The sequence below is a fragment of the Gambusia affinis genome, linkage group LG14 (genome assembly GCF_019740435.1).
Source record: "Gambusia affinis linkage group LG14, SWU_Gaff_1.0, whole genome shotgun sequence".
Lineage (NCBI taxonomy): Eukaryota > Metazoa > Chordata > Actinopteri > Cyprinodontiformes > Poeciliidae > Gambusia > Gambusia affinis.
Genome location: NC_057881.1, coordinates 13,184,280 through 13,202,237, shown reverse-complemented (window position 1 = coordinate 13,202,237; position 17,958 = coordinate 13,184,280). Strand labels below are relative to the sequence as shown.

Below are 17,958 nucleotides of genomic sequence, written 5' to 3'. Positions count from 1 at the left end.
TTAACATTCCCTGTTCTGTCTAATATCGAGCTTAATGAAGAAGAGGCTAATGCTCAAAGACAGATTTAAATAATAAGAGCTTATTTAAATTGGGTTTGTGGCCAAAAAGAAACATTTTCTGTGAGCAAAAAAAAAGAAATACAATTAAATGGATGTAAATCTAGCACTGCAAATGTATTTAATGTAGCTTACCCCTGACTTGCATATTAATTTATTTCAAGTATATATATATTTTTAAATGCTCATTTGGTGGGTTTTTGTGGGTGTTTACTTACCGAGAGCGCCGCTCCTGCAACGTGCTGAATCCAGCGAACGACTGGCTCCGTATGATCCCATTGGGCCCTCCAGGGGAGTGGGTGCCGGCCGCCATGATCTCCGGGACGCGGGAAGACACTCCTGCAGCAGACAAAGACACGGAGTTTTAAAAAAAAAAGAATGAAAATCAAAAACCAGACTTTTCCAGAATCTATTTTACTGTAAAATATGAAATACCAACTATGAATTTTATGGCAATATTTGTAGGATGACAGGCTTCAAAAACCTGTAACGAAGGAAGGACGCAAGGGATGGAGAGAGGAAAGGAAGGACAGAGGGTAGGAAGCAGGACACAAAAAAGGAAGGACAAGTCTGGAAACGCAAAACATTTCTCCTTATTCTTATTTGAGTCCATACTTTACCCAACCTGAAAGATAGTGAAACGGTATTCTGTGCTTTTCCATATTTGTCCAGACTAAGCAAGAATCCTGAAGATAAGCAGAGTGAAGTGAGCATTGTGCAGCGCAGCACTGGATTAGGCGCCGTTGGTGATGCTCTCCATGTGGATGAGCAGCATTCAGAGCCTGTCCCAGCACGTATCGACCTTCTTTAGATCTCCGTCACCACGTTGATGCAAACAAACGTCAGCTGTTACTGTTACGCCTCAGGCTGTGAAACCTGCCTCAGGCGTATCAGTTGCTTTTCATCAGCTGTGAAAGTAGTTTATATCTGAGCTAAAAGACAATATGCAGCTCCCCAGACCGACATTTGTTGACAAAATATTCCTAAAGACATTTTTTCCTTTGGTTTGACAGTCCAATCATCTCTGCAAAAAGATTATCTAATCAGTCCCTTTTGGAGTTGAAGCAGCTTTTATCACTGTGTCTATATTTACCAACAGCAGATTTAGATTCTTTTCTTCTTTTTTTTTCCAAAAGGAGAAGAAAGCAGCGTGACTGACGTGGGCACTTGGAGAGCGAGCTGAAAATAGATGGCGAAGCATCCAAATATAGCCGTCAGATAATGTGGCAAAGATCAGGTGCCCAAAGAGACTATGGTCTGCTGAGACAACTAAATTACAGATTCCGCTGGAGAGAAATGACTTTTAACGTCTAAACTGTTGTGCAGGCGACAGCAGGTGGATGTTGTAAAATCCAGATGAAGTCCAGAATGGGAGCAGGTCAACCTTTCTGGTTTGCTAAGCACAAAAACAAGTTAAAGAAACAGAAACAATGAGGATCGCAGAGCCGTTCACACCCCTTAAATATTTTTATATTGTGTAATTTTGCATAACAATCTTGTCCTGAAACTTTTAGATGCATCCCTGCTCCAACTAGCCAAGACAAAATGCAGCTACAGAGACATTCATTTTATTCAGGTGTGTCAGAGAAGGACTGCGTCTAAAAGCTGCACAAAAGAAGCTCTTGTGCAACTTGATATGAGCATCTCTGATTTAGATTAAATCATCAGGTTGGGTTGAGAATCTGTGGCAAACTAAAAATTGATGTCCTTCATCCAAACTGACTGAGTTTAAGCAATTTTGCAGAGAAAAAAATGCCAGATTCTAGCATTACTCCATGTTTGCATCTCTAATGGCACAACAATTTTGCTGAAACATAATGAAATCTAAACATATTCTATTCATACTTTTCCTAGATGCTGACATTTTACCGTCTTTATTTAAAACTTAGATGTCAGCAGAGGCAAACGAGCAGCTTTAGTTGGTTCTTCTGCTTCTGAGAAAGTAAAGCAAGACCAAAGCCGCCACATGTTTGAAACCGTGCCCTGAGATAGCCTGGTTCGATGACAGCAATATTTCAGTTCAAACGTAACGACAGGGCACTTTGCTTTGGAAAGAGGAAACACATGACTACAAGACTGTGGCGAGATAATCTGCAAAATGATCATTATAACTGCTATGAGAGGTTTAGTTAAGTTCATGAGGTAAATTAGAGCAGTTCAAATGTTTAGATTTATTGAAACTGAAAAAATAGGCAGAATAACACTTCAATCTACAGGAAGAAAATTCAGCAAGTCACAAAGTCAGAGTAAATCTAACCATCGAATAATACGTAATGATTCCAGTGCTGATGGCACCGATAGGGTGAGAGCTGCAAACGCTTTTTGTGAGTCATTTCAGTTCAGAGCTGAGAGATAAGAGTCGCGGAGAGAGAGCAAGAGAAACAGAGAAATTCATCAAATCTGATTATACCGTACCAACATACCAAAGAATCAGCTCTCCTGAGTCAGCGCTTTATCCTGACACAAACTACATAAATCATCCCACAGAGTTTCCAGTTAAACAACTTTGCAAACATGGAGGCAGCAGGAAAAACACTGGATGTTTTTCAGGCTGCTTGCATCACCCCTGAGTTTCAACAAACCCTGCTTTCTCCTGCTTCTCTTTATGTCCCCAGACAAAACAGACAAGAGCCATATGGGGGGCAGGGTGAGACCCGCGTTATCATGCAAATGCCAGCATACACACACACAGACACATACACACTATTGGCTCACCATCCAAGGCACTATAACTGATTGAGCCGTCCACCTGATATCGTCACATTCAGTCTGAGCGCCAGACAGAGTGAAACACAAAGACTCGACACCGAAGAAACGCGAGCCGATTTGAAGTTGTAGGACAAAAAGCTAACAATGGCTAATAATAGCAGCAAGATCTCCTGAAACACAGAGGACCTCAGCGGCTGTGAGTCTTCAGTTCAACCGTTGTAACCAATGGCTGTAGAAAGAGTTTTACCTACTGTGGATTACAGTGGATTTTATGGATGTTCTGTGGTGGTGCAGGGGTTAAGCACAACCCACATAAAGAGGCCTTAGTCCTCGACGTGGCCGTCGCAGGTTCGATTCCTGGCCTGGTGACCTTTCCTATCAATTACCCACTTTCCTGTCAATTAACTATCAAAAAAAGGCAATTGGAGCCAATAAAACCTTTAAAAGAATTGTGGATTTTATTCAATTTAGCAGAGAAATAATTTTATATTTTTATCACAAGGATAGGAATAAGTCATTATCACAGTACCATTGTGCAAAATTTAATATCAATCACATCCTGTTTTGAAGGATATACTGTTAGTGATTAATCAAAAACTACGTTGTGCGTATCAATATCATATTCAAAGGACTTTTATGCAGTGCAGTAAAGTATTTTCCCCCTCTCAGATTTTCTGCTTCTTACAATTTCCTTCAAATGAATTCAATTAATAAGGAAACCAATGACAAAAAGTAACATCTCTTGTGTAGGAATTTTGACCTCTTCTTTGTAGAAATTCAGTGTCAGTGGAGAGTGTTTGAGAATGAGGTTGCTATTTAAGCCGTGGCAGATTTAAGACCAGACCACTCCAAAACCTCTATTCTTTTGTCTTTTTAAGGCATTAAAAGCTGGACTTGCTGTTGTGATTTGGACCATTATCCTGCCGTAAACCCAAGTTTTCTTCAGGATTTTTTGTTTGATTATATAATTCAAGGTTCCATCAATTACAAGACATCATCCAGGATCTTAAACAATAAGAAGACTCATGACACTTAACACTACCACAATGTTTGTACGTCAGTGTGATGTTCTTTTTTTTTTTTTTTTTTTTAAATAGATAATACTTGTTAAAAAGCTCCACTTTAGTGTCAGCAGTCCACAAAATATTCTACCAAAAGTCTTGGTGATTATTGTGGTTTATTTCCAAATGTTTTTACCAAAGGTTAGGCATTCATTTTTTCACATAAGGCCAGGTTAGCATGGATGGCTTTTTAACTTAACTTTTGTTTGACGAACTAAGACATTCAAGTGTGGTGAAAAAAGCAAAAACCGCAGAAATCTGTAAGGGGGCAAATAGTTTTCCACAAACTGTTTAACCACTAATATTGCAATAACACCCAAACCACCATTTGGGCCCATTTCAGTGTTTTTCTGCGCTCTATGTTTATTTCTCTGACTTTCTGACTCACCAAAGTCTAAAATAAGAGCAACGAGTGGGAAATGATAGCTCATCTTGTTACCTAATGCTCTCTGGCTAACAGCAGAACATGATGGACACTGTTCAGAGCACTCTCCTTGTTTCCTTTCCATTTCCTGTGTTTATAGGAAGCAAAAGAAGCAAAGGTGGTATTTTATAAAGACTGAGGTTCCCAAATGGTACACATGATGTGCTTGAGTTTCTTATTTTTTTTTTGGGGGGGGGGGTTATGTATATACAAAAAGCAATGCTTCCTCACACTTGAGGAAGATTTTTTTGTTTCCACAGGAAAAACCTGCCTTTCACTGTAAGGTGGAGACTTTGTGTGGCCTACATGCATTCCCAGGAACTCGCCCACTTTATAAAAAGATAATCATCTTTCCCGTCAGAAGCAGGGATAACATCTGTTCTTTGAATATGCTCACCATGTCTGTGGTTTAAGCACATTTCCCACATCTATAAAAGCAAAGGAAGTTTATACAAGCGGCACAATAAGCAGACAAAACAAATGTTTGTATCTCAGGATCTGGGAGAAATGTTTGGTATCAAGAGGCTGCAAATAAGGAACTGGTGGATTTAATTTGTGACTAATTATACACTTTTGACCTTTTGATATTCATAATTTCCTTGTTATTATCAGTTTATTAGTAGAATATATAAAAATCAGAGTCAGAAAACTTTTATTCAGCTCTCTTGACCGACTCCTTCACTCAATAAATCATGTGACTGTATACCAAATGTTCCTAGTTACCACCAAGCTTCTAGATTTTCCCTTTCAAACTGTGACCAAAGGAAACGCCACATTTCCAATCAATGTTTCAGGATGAATGAAGATTTTATTATCCCTCATTCCCTCATTTTGAGTCAGCAAAAACCTTCACACTTTGTTTTCATCTTTAAAAGCCAGATGGACCGTATTGGGGTTTATTAACAATGGAAAATGCAGCTGTCTTTCAGCCTATTTATCTTTTTCCGAGCCTGAAATATACATTTGCTTTTCAGGCTTTTTAAGGCTTTCTTTTTATATCTAAGCATTAAACCGATCAGTATGCTGAGGTCCACTTGGTAGGGGTCACCATATGACAAATATGCAATTAGTAAATGGGAGGAGGCGCCACAGAGCAGGGAATCTGTTGCAAGACCAATTTGCTCTAAAGTCCAATAAGTAGTAATGTATTAGTCTTACCCTTGACCGTTACTTAGCTGTGTCAGTTCTTGTGGACGCTGAGCTCAGAGGGTGACGAACATGCAGGATAAGTATATTAGAGTCAATAAAGTGCCTGCGGGTGGGAGGAGATGAATGAGAAGCCACTGATTTTTTTATAGAAAGCGATCAAAAAGACACTCAACTATGAAAGGAGAGCTCAGAATCAATTTGCCTCTTTGTCAGTGCCTTAAAAAATACTTTCATACTTGTCTTCTTAACAAATCTGTTCTTTAATTGTTGAGCATTTAGTATATATTTGGATTGCAAGCACTTTACATCTGGATCTGTTTTTCTTGTAAAGTGCCTTCAAATAACACCTATTATTAAGTTTTGCCACATAAATAAATGTAATTTATTTGAAGTGTTTTGATGAATTACAGAGTAGCCAGGACAGTAGACAGTTTTAAAAGCAACACTCCATTCATGTTTTTGAAGAAGCATTGAGGCAACTCAGATATTAGTCCTAAATTCTACAACAGAGACCCTTTTCCAAGAGACAGTGTGACTCACTTCTTCCTCTTGGACTTTATTAAATTATTCTTCATCTCCTTATTTCCCTCGTCACCCTGCTCAGCATCACATTGTGTCATTTCCTGTGAGAGCAACACAGACTTTCTGCCATTACAGATCCCCACAAAAACAACCGCAGACTTCAGGCTCTTCAAATATTTGTCTTATTATTTGCACCTTGCATAAAAATGCTTTCAGTTTTATGCTCTATTTCTGGCGTAGCAGTTAAATTCAAGCCCAAAGCTTTTTACTCAAGTCACGTGCAGCTTGTTTAAATCTGTCACCAAAGAGTTGATGCATGTAGGCAACACTCCGAAAAGATGTTGAACCACAGAGCAAAAGCTGTTTTTGTTTTTCAACCCGTTGGATATTAAAATCAACCACAACCAGAAGTTTCATTGTTGGTAGAGCAACACAAAGTGGTGGACGACTGTGAAAAGTTACAAAAAATATCCACCTCCTTATTTTGATGACCCAAAATAAAATTCAGTCATCTAATCAGTAAATGGAGAACATCTGCTTGTAATTTAACCTCTGTATAAATCCAGCTGCTCTATGAAGATCTTAGAGATTTGTTAGAGAACATTACTTACAAGGACCAAACATCACAGCAGAAAGGTTGGGGAGGAAGTTGTGGAGAAGCTCAAAGAAAGGTTAGGTTACAAAACAACATCTCAAACGTTGACCATCAGAGGTTCAATCCATTATTGGAAAATAAGAGGAAAAGCTTCAAACTCACTGGGACATGGCCATTCACCCAAACTGACAAGCTGGGGAAGGAAAACATTGATCAGAGGAGCAACCAAGATCCCTACAGCAACTCTGGAAGAGCCGCAGAGATGCACAACTCGGGTGGGAGAATCTGCAGATAAAACATTAGACCATGTTTCCTGATTCTGGGCTTTGTTGAATGAGAGCCACAAGACGTCAATTTAGCTTCAGTTTGCCACAAACTCTGCAGGGGAGACAATAAAGATGTGGAAGAAAGTCAGAGACCAAATTTCAAGCGACACTACATCCCCACTGTGAAGGATGGTTGTGGCAGCATCATGTCATGGAGTTGCTTTTCGTCAGCTGCAGCATGGAAGCTGGTCAGAGTTGATGGGATGATAAATACAGAGCAATCCTGGAAGAAAATCTGCAAAAGACTTGAGACTGGGGTGAAAGTTTCCTTCAGAGAGAAACTGACAAAAAACAAGCTTCCAGTCTTTAGCTTTTAGAGAGATATGAATCTCATGAGTTATAGAGGAAGTTCTGCAAATTTGCAAAACAGACGGCAGCTCAATTTCAGTATCATTGTGTGTAATCCCTGCACGTAAACAAACCCTGCCGCTCTCCTAAATGATTCCCTCTAATGATCCCATTAATCATCGCAAGTTTTCCTCTGCCGCTGAACGTTAACACGCTAAACAAACCCTTACATTTGGCTGACAGCCCCCTGTTCACCCTCCTCATTCAAACTCAAACAACTGCGCTCAGCTCAACTCACAATTATAACTCCTGTAAAAATTCCCACAGTGTGTTTCAAAGTGTGAGCTGTTCCAAAACATAACAAAAACAGCGTCAGCCCACAGCTCGTGTTAACAAGAGAAGGCTAATTCTTAACGTCTGTATAAATTAAACTCACCATGGCAACAGCAGACAAAATGGGATGAAGTGAGTTACGTAAGGCATTGCTTATGAGCCAACTCCAGAGAAGTAGGACACACACACACACACACACACTCATGTTACAGGGCTGGGGTGTTTTAAGTGTAAAATATTGACTTGTGCAAAAAAATAAAAAATTTCAATACACTAAAGTTTACAGATGCTCTGCTAAATCTCTACAACGTCACAACAAGCTTATGGTAAATGATCTTCTTTTTTTCCCCCTCAACTTTGTGCACTTGCCATGAAATGATGTGATTGTAGAAGTGAAAAAATATTAGAGATTAAAGCATGGAGGAGATAATTAAAGGTCTTATGCAAAAGACAGGAGGCTGAGCATGAATATGCAGCAGCAGCACTGAGGGAGATAATCAAGCAGTTGGCAACTGAACAAATCCGAGTGATTGAGGCGATGATATGTATCCAGGTACCACTCAAAATGAGATAATGCATTCCAGCAAAGACAGAAAAGCCACCAGGGTATGCGTACAAGTGAAGCTATAACTAATTACATGTTTATGTGAACTGGATCTGAATAGAAGCTAAAACTATCTACCAGCCCAGAGCCAAAACGTGCAAAGATGCTTCTTTCTGATTTTCATTTCCTCTGATCGTCTTCATGAAATGAAAGGTTTGCGATGCCTGAGAGAGAGGGCCTTTAGGTCGCTCTCAAAATACCTGGCTTTGAAAAAGTATTTCCAACCTTACAAGTTTTTTGTTTTTTTTTGCCACACTTAAAAGTTTCAAATCAAAGTAATTTTGATATCAGGAAAATATAACCAACTAAATACAAAAGTAGTGTTCAAATTAAGATTTCCTTTACTGAGGGAAAACAAACTATCCAAAACAACCACCTCAAAATTGACAGATTTATTACCCCCAATGCTAATAGCAGGTTTTGTCATTCTATCAGCAACAGCTGCCATCCAGCATCGGTGAAAACAGGCAATAAGTTTTTAGAATCACACTGAAGGAGCTTTATCCCACACTTCTTTACAGACGAAGTTACTTAACTCCAGATTTTGACTAGGCCACTCCAAAAGTTTAAATTCTGTTGCTCCTGTTGTGCTTTGGATCATTGTCCCTCTGCATAACTTAAATGAAATTCAGCTGAAGGTCACGAGCCGATGACTGAACAGTTTGAGATTTTTTAACCCATTTCCTATTGCCAAACAAGTTATCTTTAAGTGATTTATTGATTCTACACATCAGGCAATAATCAAAACATTGTGTGGCTTTTGAAACTGAACCAAAGCTTTATGGTTAATTCATGATTTAATAAGGAGGGCAGGCATATTTTCACATACGCCAAAGTTGATAAGAATAGTTTTCCTCCCTATATAAGCAACATTATCATTTGGACTCATTTAAATTCTCTGCATTGCCAAGATACAGCCTCAAACTCATACAGCCACAATAGTCACTAAGCTTTAATCCTCCTTTCATCACATTAACCTTCATACAGTCTTGGAGAGAACATATTTTGAATTCAAATTGCCTGCAGGTAAAGCACATGACACTGATAAATCTGCAGAGCACCCAGAAACACAAACACATTTCTGTTTATGGGGAACCACCAGAGCAAAGAGATGAGAGAAGCATAATGCAAATGGGAATTGACTATCCTACAGGGCAGAAGGCTCATGATATTGCTTCTTAATCAAATTCGAGATTTGCTCATTTAGAGCTACTTTTACAGAGCAAATGATTTTGAGAACAGAGAGCCTTGTTATGTTCTAGTGCCGAGGTGAAAGCATGCATCCCTCCTGTGGACGGCGCTTTAATTCATCCTTAGTTGAAAGGTTTCTCATAAACGGCAAAAAGACAAGAAGGAAAATGCTTTAAGATGACAGTGTGAAGGGAAAAAATGTGTGAGGCGAAGATGAAACACCTTTAATAATAGAGTTCAGCTTTCACAGTGAGCAACACCAAACATGCACCCAACTGAGAGGAAGTCAGACAAGTCTTATTCCAGTTTCTACAACAAGCCAATGACATAACAAAGGTAGAGGAAGCACTATTCTATTGCTGTGGGACAACTTTCAACATATTTCTTTAGCAAGGATCTTTCCATGAGCAGGTCAAAAAACAAAAGAGTAAAAAATACAAAAGTTATAATAACAAGGTTCATAATCTTGGCCTCCAAAAGCTTTAACTTATTATTTTCACTGGTTTGATTTTGCATAAGAAAAATGTTTCAAAAAGCCAATAAAATTTCTAATTTTAAGGTTCTAAAGATGTGACTAGTGAATTTCATATTTGCTTAATCTATCAAAATTAAGTTTTTTCCCCCGCTTTCAAGGAAGTAATATTAATGACTTATGCTTCAATGTCTCAGTTTGGTGCAGCTGTAAGGAAAGCAGAATTGAGAAGGTATTTTAGTTCCATTAGTTTGTGGTAAATTTAATTACAGCGAGAAGAATGTTTTATTTCAGATGACTGAAAAAAGAAGCTAAGATAATTAGTCTTTTTCACAATTACTGACTAGTTTTTTTCATATTTTATGAAAATCACCCGAATTTGAGAATAGATTCATATTAGTCATTCATAATATGTTACATTTGTTAAAAGAAAAAAACTCTGCCTACTGGATGAATAGAAATTGTTCAAATCAGATTTTTAGCTGAGAAATGACCCTAAACTTTCCTCTTACCAAATGTGTCAGTCTTCATATCTCAAATCAAGAAAAAAAATTGTCTTGCCAATTTGCTTATGAGATACAGCACGTCATCAAAATATCACACCGTTTTGAAATGTATTCCAGCAACACTAGAGACCAGTTGTAGATGACAACCCCCAACTTACAATCAATGATTGATTGATTGCTTAGATTGATAAGCTACATGACTCCTATTTACCTGAAGTCAAACAACATGAAAAGGTTTAGTAGTGATTATTGGTACGGATTTTTATTCTCCATCTGAGTCTTTGCTAACTCTTTTTTGTTAACCGAGTTCTTCCAACGTCAACCATCTTGACTGGGCTACTAGAAAATCGGTTTGTATTGAGAAAAGACCAAGTAGAACGAGCTTGATACCCGAGGAGTTTTATTAGGAAGGAGCACAAGTTGCTTTAGGTTCCCATAGTGATCCAAAATAACTTAATAACCAAGGAGGGTTATTATGTGTTGCTGTAATTGCACAGCAATAACTGCAAAGTCGAAAGCAGCCATTTGGTTCAAGACAAATTTGATATTTTGTGTCACCATGCTATACCCAACCACTGCCATCGAATCACTTTCTGCAGTCATTGTAAACTGTAAACACATCCGTTCACATGTGCGCACTTTATCTAGTGTGTAGTATATTTTTCTTTCTAGCAAGAACTGTTAATGACGGAAATGCATGATAACGTCTAAGCTCATAAAACAGTTTCTAAGTGGACGACAGGACAAAGCTTGACAGATTTTATAATAAAGGACTGATCGATGAATTTCCTTCAAGTAGTCAAGTTAATAAAAAAACACGAACCTGTCTAGACAGGACCTGAAAGTTTTAATAATGCTAACAGTAACCTGTCAAATAGCAGGTTCCTAAATTGGGGTTGCACAATATGAACACGACACAGAACTGCCGTTCTGCTGCTGGAAACTGTGACGATAAAGACAAGCAACTCACCTTTTCTAGCATCTTTTCTTTGATAAATATATATATATATGTTTAAATAATAAACATTATATAACACTTATCAAAGACATTATTTACTTTGATAAGCTAAACGTCAGCTGTGGGAATTAAAGGCACCTCACAGTCCCTCCAACTGGTCAAATATATAATCAGTATGCAAAACATAAATGCATCACACTTGATATACATTAACCAACCAAATATTCACATTCTAGACAATTATGATTTGATGCAGTATGGAGCTTAAATATATGTCACAGCTTTCAAATACTGAGTGAAAACGAGCATCTGTCTGTCATGTAAAAGTGACGACATGGCAGATTATGACTCTGTGAACTCCAGCCACTGTAATCTGATCATCCTCTAGCTATCAGTGTGTAAAATGAATCACCTTGGTTAAAGAGGTGTTGTAAACCCAACCCAGTGACAGTAATGAGTTCCCACAAAGCTCTGAACATTGATTTAAATGGCATTTACATCCTTCCTACAATAAACACGTTTTACACTGAGAATTGAGAATTTATTTTGTTCAATAATTCAGTTAAGCAGGAAATTAAAAGAGGCATGTGTTGTTTTAAAAGTGGCTTTACAGACTCCCTCTGAATGACAGAAGATGTAAACACGTCTGTCTGTGCCTGATTTTAGAGTTCGACACCCATGACAGAACCGTCTAAAACGTGCTGATTGTGTATAAAGTTTTTGATCACACACTAAAAATCAGGCGTTTGCTTTGGCTGACTTTTAAACAACGTGTAGTGATATGAAAAAATATATATATTTTAATGACATCCCCTAATGACTCCTGCTAACTTTTTTTTTTTGCAATGAGAATTTTCTTGGACCAAAAATAATCCTAGAATCCTGACCCAGATAGAAACGCTCTGATTTCTGTGTCCTCCCTGGTGAACAAGCAAAGCTTTATCGCGTCAACACTGAAAACAGGCCGGACAGTATAAATAAGAGGAATCATCTGACTGTCGCTTTACTTAAACAAACTGGGGAGCCGAATGTGCTGCAGTGGGAATGCTGTAAAAACAATCTTCCTTCTGTGAGTGTCTGCACTTATGAGGAGAAATCAGCTCCATCAGATGAAGTCTGAGATAAAATCAAATTTTCTAAAAATGGGGAGGAAAGAGCATGCTGGCAGTTTCCTGATTTAACCCCGCTTCATCTCCTCATCACCTCTGTCACCCCAGTTGACATATTCTCATATTCTCCTTTGAGGTCATCGCCTAACAAAAGCTAAATCTTATTCCTCGCCACTCCAGAGACTTTTCCAGCAGTTCAAAGGCCTCAGAAGCTCCTCCTGACCCCGTTGGGAGCGTAAGAGTGGTCGGACTTCCTGTCTTGTCATTGAGATGTGATTATAGTCACTCTGTTCTAATTATAGGTCATCTGGATCCTCGTGGGGCAGAGAAAAAAAAATTAGGATTGGGATACAGAATGGCATTTAAATGGACAGATGACCGGATTAAGTCAGGCGTGTCTGGACTGAAGTTACATTCAGGCAGCTGTCGTTGACATTTCAGCTGTGGAGAGCAGCGTGTAATGCCTTTTGAGAACTGTAACCCATACCGTCATCAGGGCTATCTACCGAATAAGAGATTTCTTTTTAAATCACATTTATGCTTTTTGCAGCAACAGAGGAAGGTTTAAGTTACATGGATACGACAAGTTTCCAGAATAAAATTCTTTTTCTCTAACACGGCTTAAAAGCTGAAATAAATGATGCAATGTCTCTGCGTATCATTACAAACAAAAAACAAACTAAGATGGAAGTAGTTGCGTTTGCTTTTTTCCCCAAGACTGCAAAGTATTCACAGATTACAAAAAATAAATTGTGTATGAAGATGACATTTCTGGCAATTTGTGGTTTTTATTGTTTCTAACATTTTAGAAGTCAGCTTATAGTTTGGTCAAGATCCATAAGCAAATATTGCTGCAGTTCCTTGAAATGATATATAAAAAAACTAAACTTATCTTTACTTAATATCTAAGCAACGTATGATGCTACAATAACTTTGTTTCATTGTATCTGGACATGAATTTTTCAAATTCCTCAGAATTTTTCCCACCTTAAAGTGATCCGGTTATTGATTTAATAAATTCGTTACGCATCCGGTAAGCATGAGAACCTGCTCGCTGAGCCGTTTTGTTCGATTCATTTGATGTGACTGATAGGAAAATAACCACCTATGCTGCAGCGCCGGAATGCAGGCGCCAAATAAACAGGCCTGCGCCGGTTTTTTCAGGTTCATTTGTTATTTTTAGAGGTAAAAGATAACGTTCTCTTCACTGATAGCGGCTACTGTGATAGCGATGGCTTTTACAGCAAACTGAGCATGAAATAAAAGCCAAATATTCATAAAAGGATGGTTTGAAAATTATGTCATGCTTCAGATTTTGCATTTCTGTAAACTCCACAAATCACTTTTAAACAACAAAACGAGGCACAACTATGTGAACCCTACTGATTAATTTCAGCATTTCTCATGTTTATGTGCTCAAGAAGTCGGTTAAACGTACCAACCCATAAGCTCACGCTCTCCAGCTATTTTTATTCCGTAGGAGTGCAACACATCCCAGCAGCAACATCACTCTGGGTGTAATTTCCAAACTGGTCATGGTGGATTAATGTTCTACTCATTCCTCCCGTAGCCTTGACGAAGCCATTACCATAATCCTAACTGCAGAACAACACTTTACAAAGCTGCTGAATGCAGAAAAGAAAAACAACAAAATCACGATAAAACTAAAAATCATCTATCCCTGGCAGAGAAATCCACTGGAGGATACAGCTGCGCCCGTCTGCATCAACTCTAGTTTCACTGTTACACGTTTCAGCTGGAGACCATTAGGCGGCTCGGAGCAAAGACTCAGCAGGGAGAAGGGCCATGAAATATGTCTTCAAGCTCTTCTAATACAGCCACTTATGAAGCACTAGAAATTAAACATTTAACAACTAAAGTACACTCGAGATTGAGGGGCCTTAGAAGTGTAGCGGCTGTCTGATACCAGCAGAGGAAGCATTTCTGACTTTTTTATGTGAAACTAAATATTAAAATAGTAAAAAAAGAGAGAGAAATGAATGATCACATAGGGGGAAACTGAGTCAGTGAATAATGATAAAGATAAAAAATGTAAAAGGTTTTTCATGCTATATCACTACCATCTGTCTCTCCGCACATCTGCTCAACCCTACGACACAAACCCACAAGAAGACGAATGAAATCTTTTTCAAATGGGACCTACTTTCTCTCTCTTCTAATCATGTCATTCCGTTGCCTCAATTTAAAATCTTGATCTATTATATTTTAATTGTTGAGCATCTTGTAAAAATGGCCATATGGCTTAAACTGTTTCCACATTTTGTCCCTTTAACAATCACAAACTTTAGAGTATTTTATTTGGATTGTGAACAAAAGAGCAACATAACAGCACCGATCCACAAGCCCAAACTGACAGGTTAGATGAGTAGATTATAATCAGAGAAGCAGCCAAAAGGCCTATGGTACCGTTAGAGGAGCTGCAGAGAGCGATAGCTCAGGTGGGAAAATCTGATAAGAAGACATTATGACATTCTCCACAATTCTGGCCTTTATGGAAGAAAGAAAAAAATTTTTTTTGAAAGAAATATGCTTTAAAATACACAGTTTGAGTGAAAACTAAGAATGCACATCACTGCAAATTTATTATTCACATGAAAAAACATAGGAGCAGCATCATGCTGTGGGACCATTTTTTTTTCAGCACAAGCAGAAAATCTGGACAAATTTAATGAAAAGCTGCATTAAGTGAAATACAGAAGCAACAAAACTCTTGAAACTGAGGTTCATCTTCCATCAGGATGGATGGAAATACAAAATTTTTTATGCAACATTTCAAGTGTGCAGAAATAAAGACAATATGCTAGAAAGTTTATTTCCAATATCTGACAAAATATAGTTTACATTGATTTCAAAGCTTGTTTAGTAGTGGTTTAAGTGGCGCTCTTAACAGCATCTTTAGATAATGACGATTTTGTAGAGAAACCAAACTTTAAAGCTACTAACAGCAGGAACAGCCGTTCAAACCCCACCCTACTATTGCACAATGCCATGAAAACACATTCGTCATCCAGAACGCTCCTGGCCTTTATTTTACGCGAGCATCGTGATGGCAGGAGGCTGGAGCTGAGAGAGCCGTCAGAGCCCAGAAACGTTGACAACTCATGTCCGACTTATTGCCAGCAACCACGGGGAAAACCGTCCAGACGGCTGCAGCTGAATGTGTCACCAATCTGTTATCTGTGTGCTGCCGCCCTGCCACCAAAAACAAAGCAGCAGACATAAAGGGATCATGACACACAGATGGGGGCCAACAGTGAATCCTCTATCTGCTGGACTCTGCAGAGACAGAGAACCACATACCAAAACAGATTATGAGCTTATGACCCTAAAACGCTTATGGCAGTCATAATGCAGCCACAACTCGCTGGCAGTACGTCAAATATCACAGCTCACTCATGATATCAAGTTCATCTGTGGCACAGTCGGAGCTGATGATTAAGGGGAAAGCATTTTCACATTTATGCGCAAACAAGGAGTGTGGTACTGATCTGCTCGGAGACAGCGAGAAGCAGGGTGAGGATAGGTTCAAACTCCCTTCCATAAATTCTTCGCCTGTATCTATGGAGGAGTTTGGAGACAGGGACAGGGAGGGGAAAACTGGGAGGAAAGCAGATGGGGAGGGAATAGAGAAAGATCCAGGGAGGGATGGAGAGTGAGAAATGTGGAGTGGGACAGAAAAGTAAAGTGAAAAAGATGGAAATCCCATGAGAGAAATGAGCAAGTGCTCATAGCAGTGGATGTCCCTCAGAAACTCGCATTCGTCCTCATCATCATTCCTCATAAAGTACTGCTTCTTACTTATACAGCCAGAGGAGAAAACACCCACAAATCCAAGCAAACAGATGGTTTCTGTGTTTATAATGTATAAGTGCAATGACTTGGATGTGATATCACAGAAAACAGTGCACAAAATGCATACTTTCTTGTTTTTCTTATTTGCAGCTTGGAGAGCTGCCTCTGCTTAATCAGCACTAGTCCAAAAGGCTGCAGTGCCTCCAAGAAAGTCTCCTTTATCTGCAGCTTTTCGATACGTCTTTTCTACTAGAGCTAAACTCAGCTCAGCTCAGTGCCTCATCACTGAGGAGGTGAAGGAAATACTGGATATTTATAAACAATTTATTCATTTTGACACATTTTAACAGAGTAAGGACGGTAATTAAAATTAAGTAAAGTGTAGGTCTAGCCACCTGAATGAGCAATTACAGTAAGGCAAAGGTTAAGGAAAGTTCACCCATGTTGCAACATTCATAAAACAGGAAGAAAAATGCAACAAAAACAAAACATTACACAACAGCATAAAAACACAAGACATAATTATATAAAGAGGAAGAAATATAACTTTTTAAGCTTTAATAAACAGTGACGTTTTCAGTCATTTAGAGAAGCAAACATGGAGTGAACTACCTTTTCTATCAACCATATGAATAATATTGACTAGTTCATTGTAGGTGGATAAAAAAAACAAACTATCTTGGATTTAAGTAAGGATAATTACTGCACAATTTTGTCTACTGGTTTCAGTAAAATCACCATTTAGGTTTCCATTCCCAGACACAACAACCTGTGTGGCCACAATCACTGTTCTCCTTTCCCGTCCTGCCGACCAGCCCCAGAGAATACCATCGCCCACATGCATAAATCATTCCTTCCAGCTTCCTCAGTCCCAATCGCCGTCCACTCCCAAACTCTACCCTTCCCTCCACATACCGACAACAGTAACAGACAACAGCCTTCTTGACACTAGAAATTCCCAAACCGAGGAAGAATCATCTCCCACACCAGGATGCAGTGATTGCAGGATTGGACCTGTCAGGTCAGGCTGATAAGGTTTTGCAGTCACCCAGAGGCCAGATAACCTCTGACTTAAAGCAGGAACTCACCTTATCCGACCGGATGGGATGTTTGTCTCCGTCTGTTCTGCATATGATCAACAAGCACAGGAAGGTTTTGTTTTTTTTAATGAAAACTTTGTGCAACAATTTGAAAGACTGTTGCTAAAAATAAGTTTGAAAGCATCTTGACAGACATCAAAAATAACTTTATTCTATGTTTTTAAATAGACTGTCCCAATTTCCTGTTTATCTTTATGGTTGTCAGTTTCTGAAACGCAAAATGAGTTTTCAGTCTTGTGGCCGTCTATTCAGAGCTTTTGCATCCTTGTTGATTTTGCTTTGCAGGGAGTTTCTTCACACTCGCTCATACATCTACTGTCCAAGAAAAGACAGAAATCATCCAGATAACACGGAGACTCCATGTCTTATGTGTAAAGCTCAAAGATACTTCTCGGTATAAGTGTCACGCTGTTCTAAAATTGAATTAAAAGTAAAGAACGATCTAAATTCCTAATGGGCAAAAACCAGCAATTAACGTAATGAGTAATTAAGACTTCCAAAATAACGTTTGCAGATAGAACTAAACCAGTGATGGTAAAAGACATTATGCTGGAAGTTTAACACAAATTTTACAGATGATTTTCAAACTAAAAGACGCCATATTTGACAAGTTAGATTGTTGCAAATTTAGGTTCCACATTATAAACATTTATAATGCCAACATTTCACAATAAAAGCCTAACTTTTTTACTATTTCAACTAAGTCAGTGAAATGGAAATATGAGCTAGTTTGGCATTTCA

At 38.6% G+C, this 17,958-nt stretch overlaps 1 protein-coding gene across 4 annotated transcripts in view; it reads right to left on the bottom strand.

The window, feature by feature from the left end:
• Positions 1–17,958, bottom strand: part of ripor2 (RHO family interacting cell polarization regulator 2) — a 70,175-nt gene that overhangs the window by 27,128 nt on the left and 25,089 nt on the right. For all 4 annotated transcript variants that reach the window (XM_044137917.1, XM_044137916.1, XM_044137919.1 and 1 more), the window contains exon 2: positions 276–396. In XM_044137917.1, the coding sequence (XP_043993852.1) occupies positions 276–396 (121 nt within the window). The remainder of the gene's footprint in view (positions 1–275; positions 397–17,958) is intronic.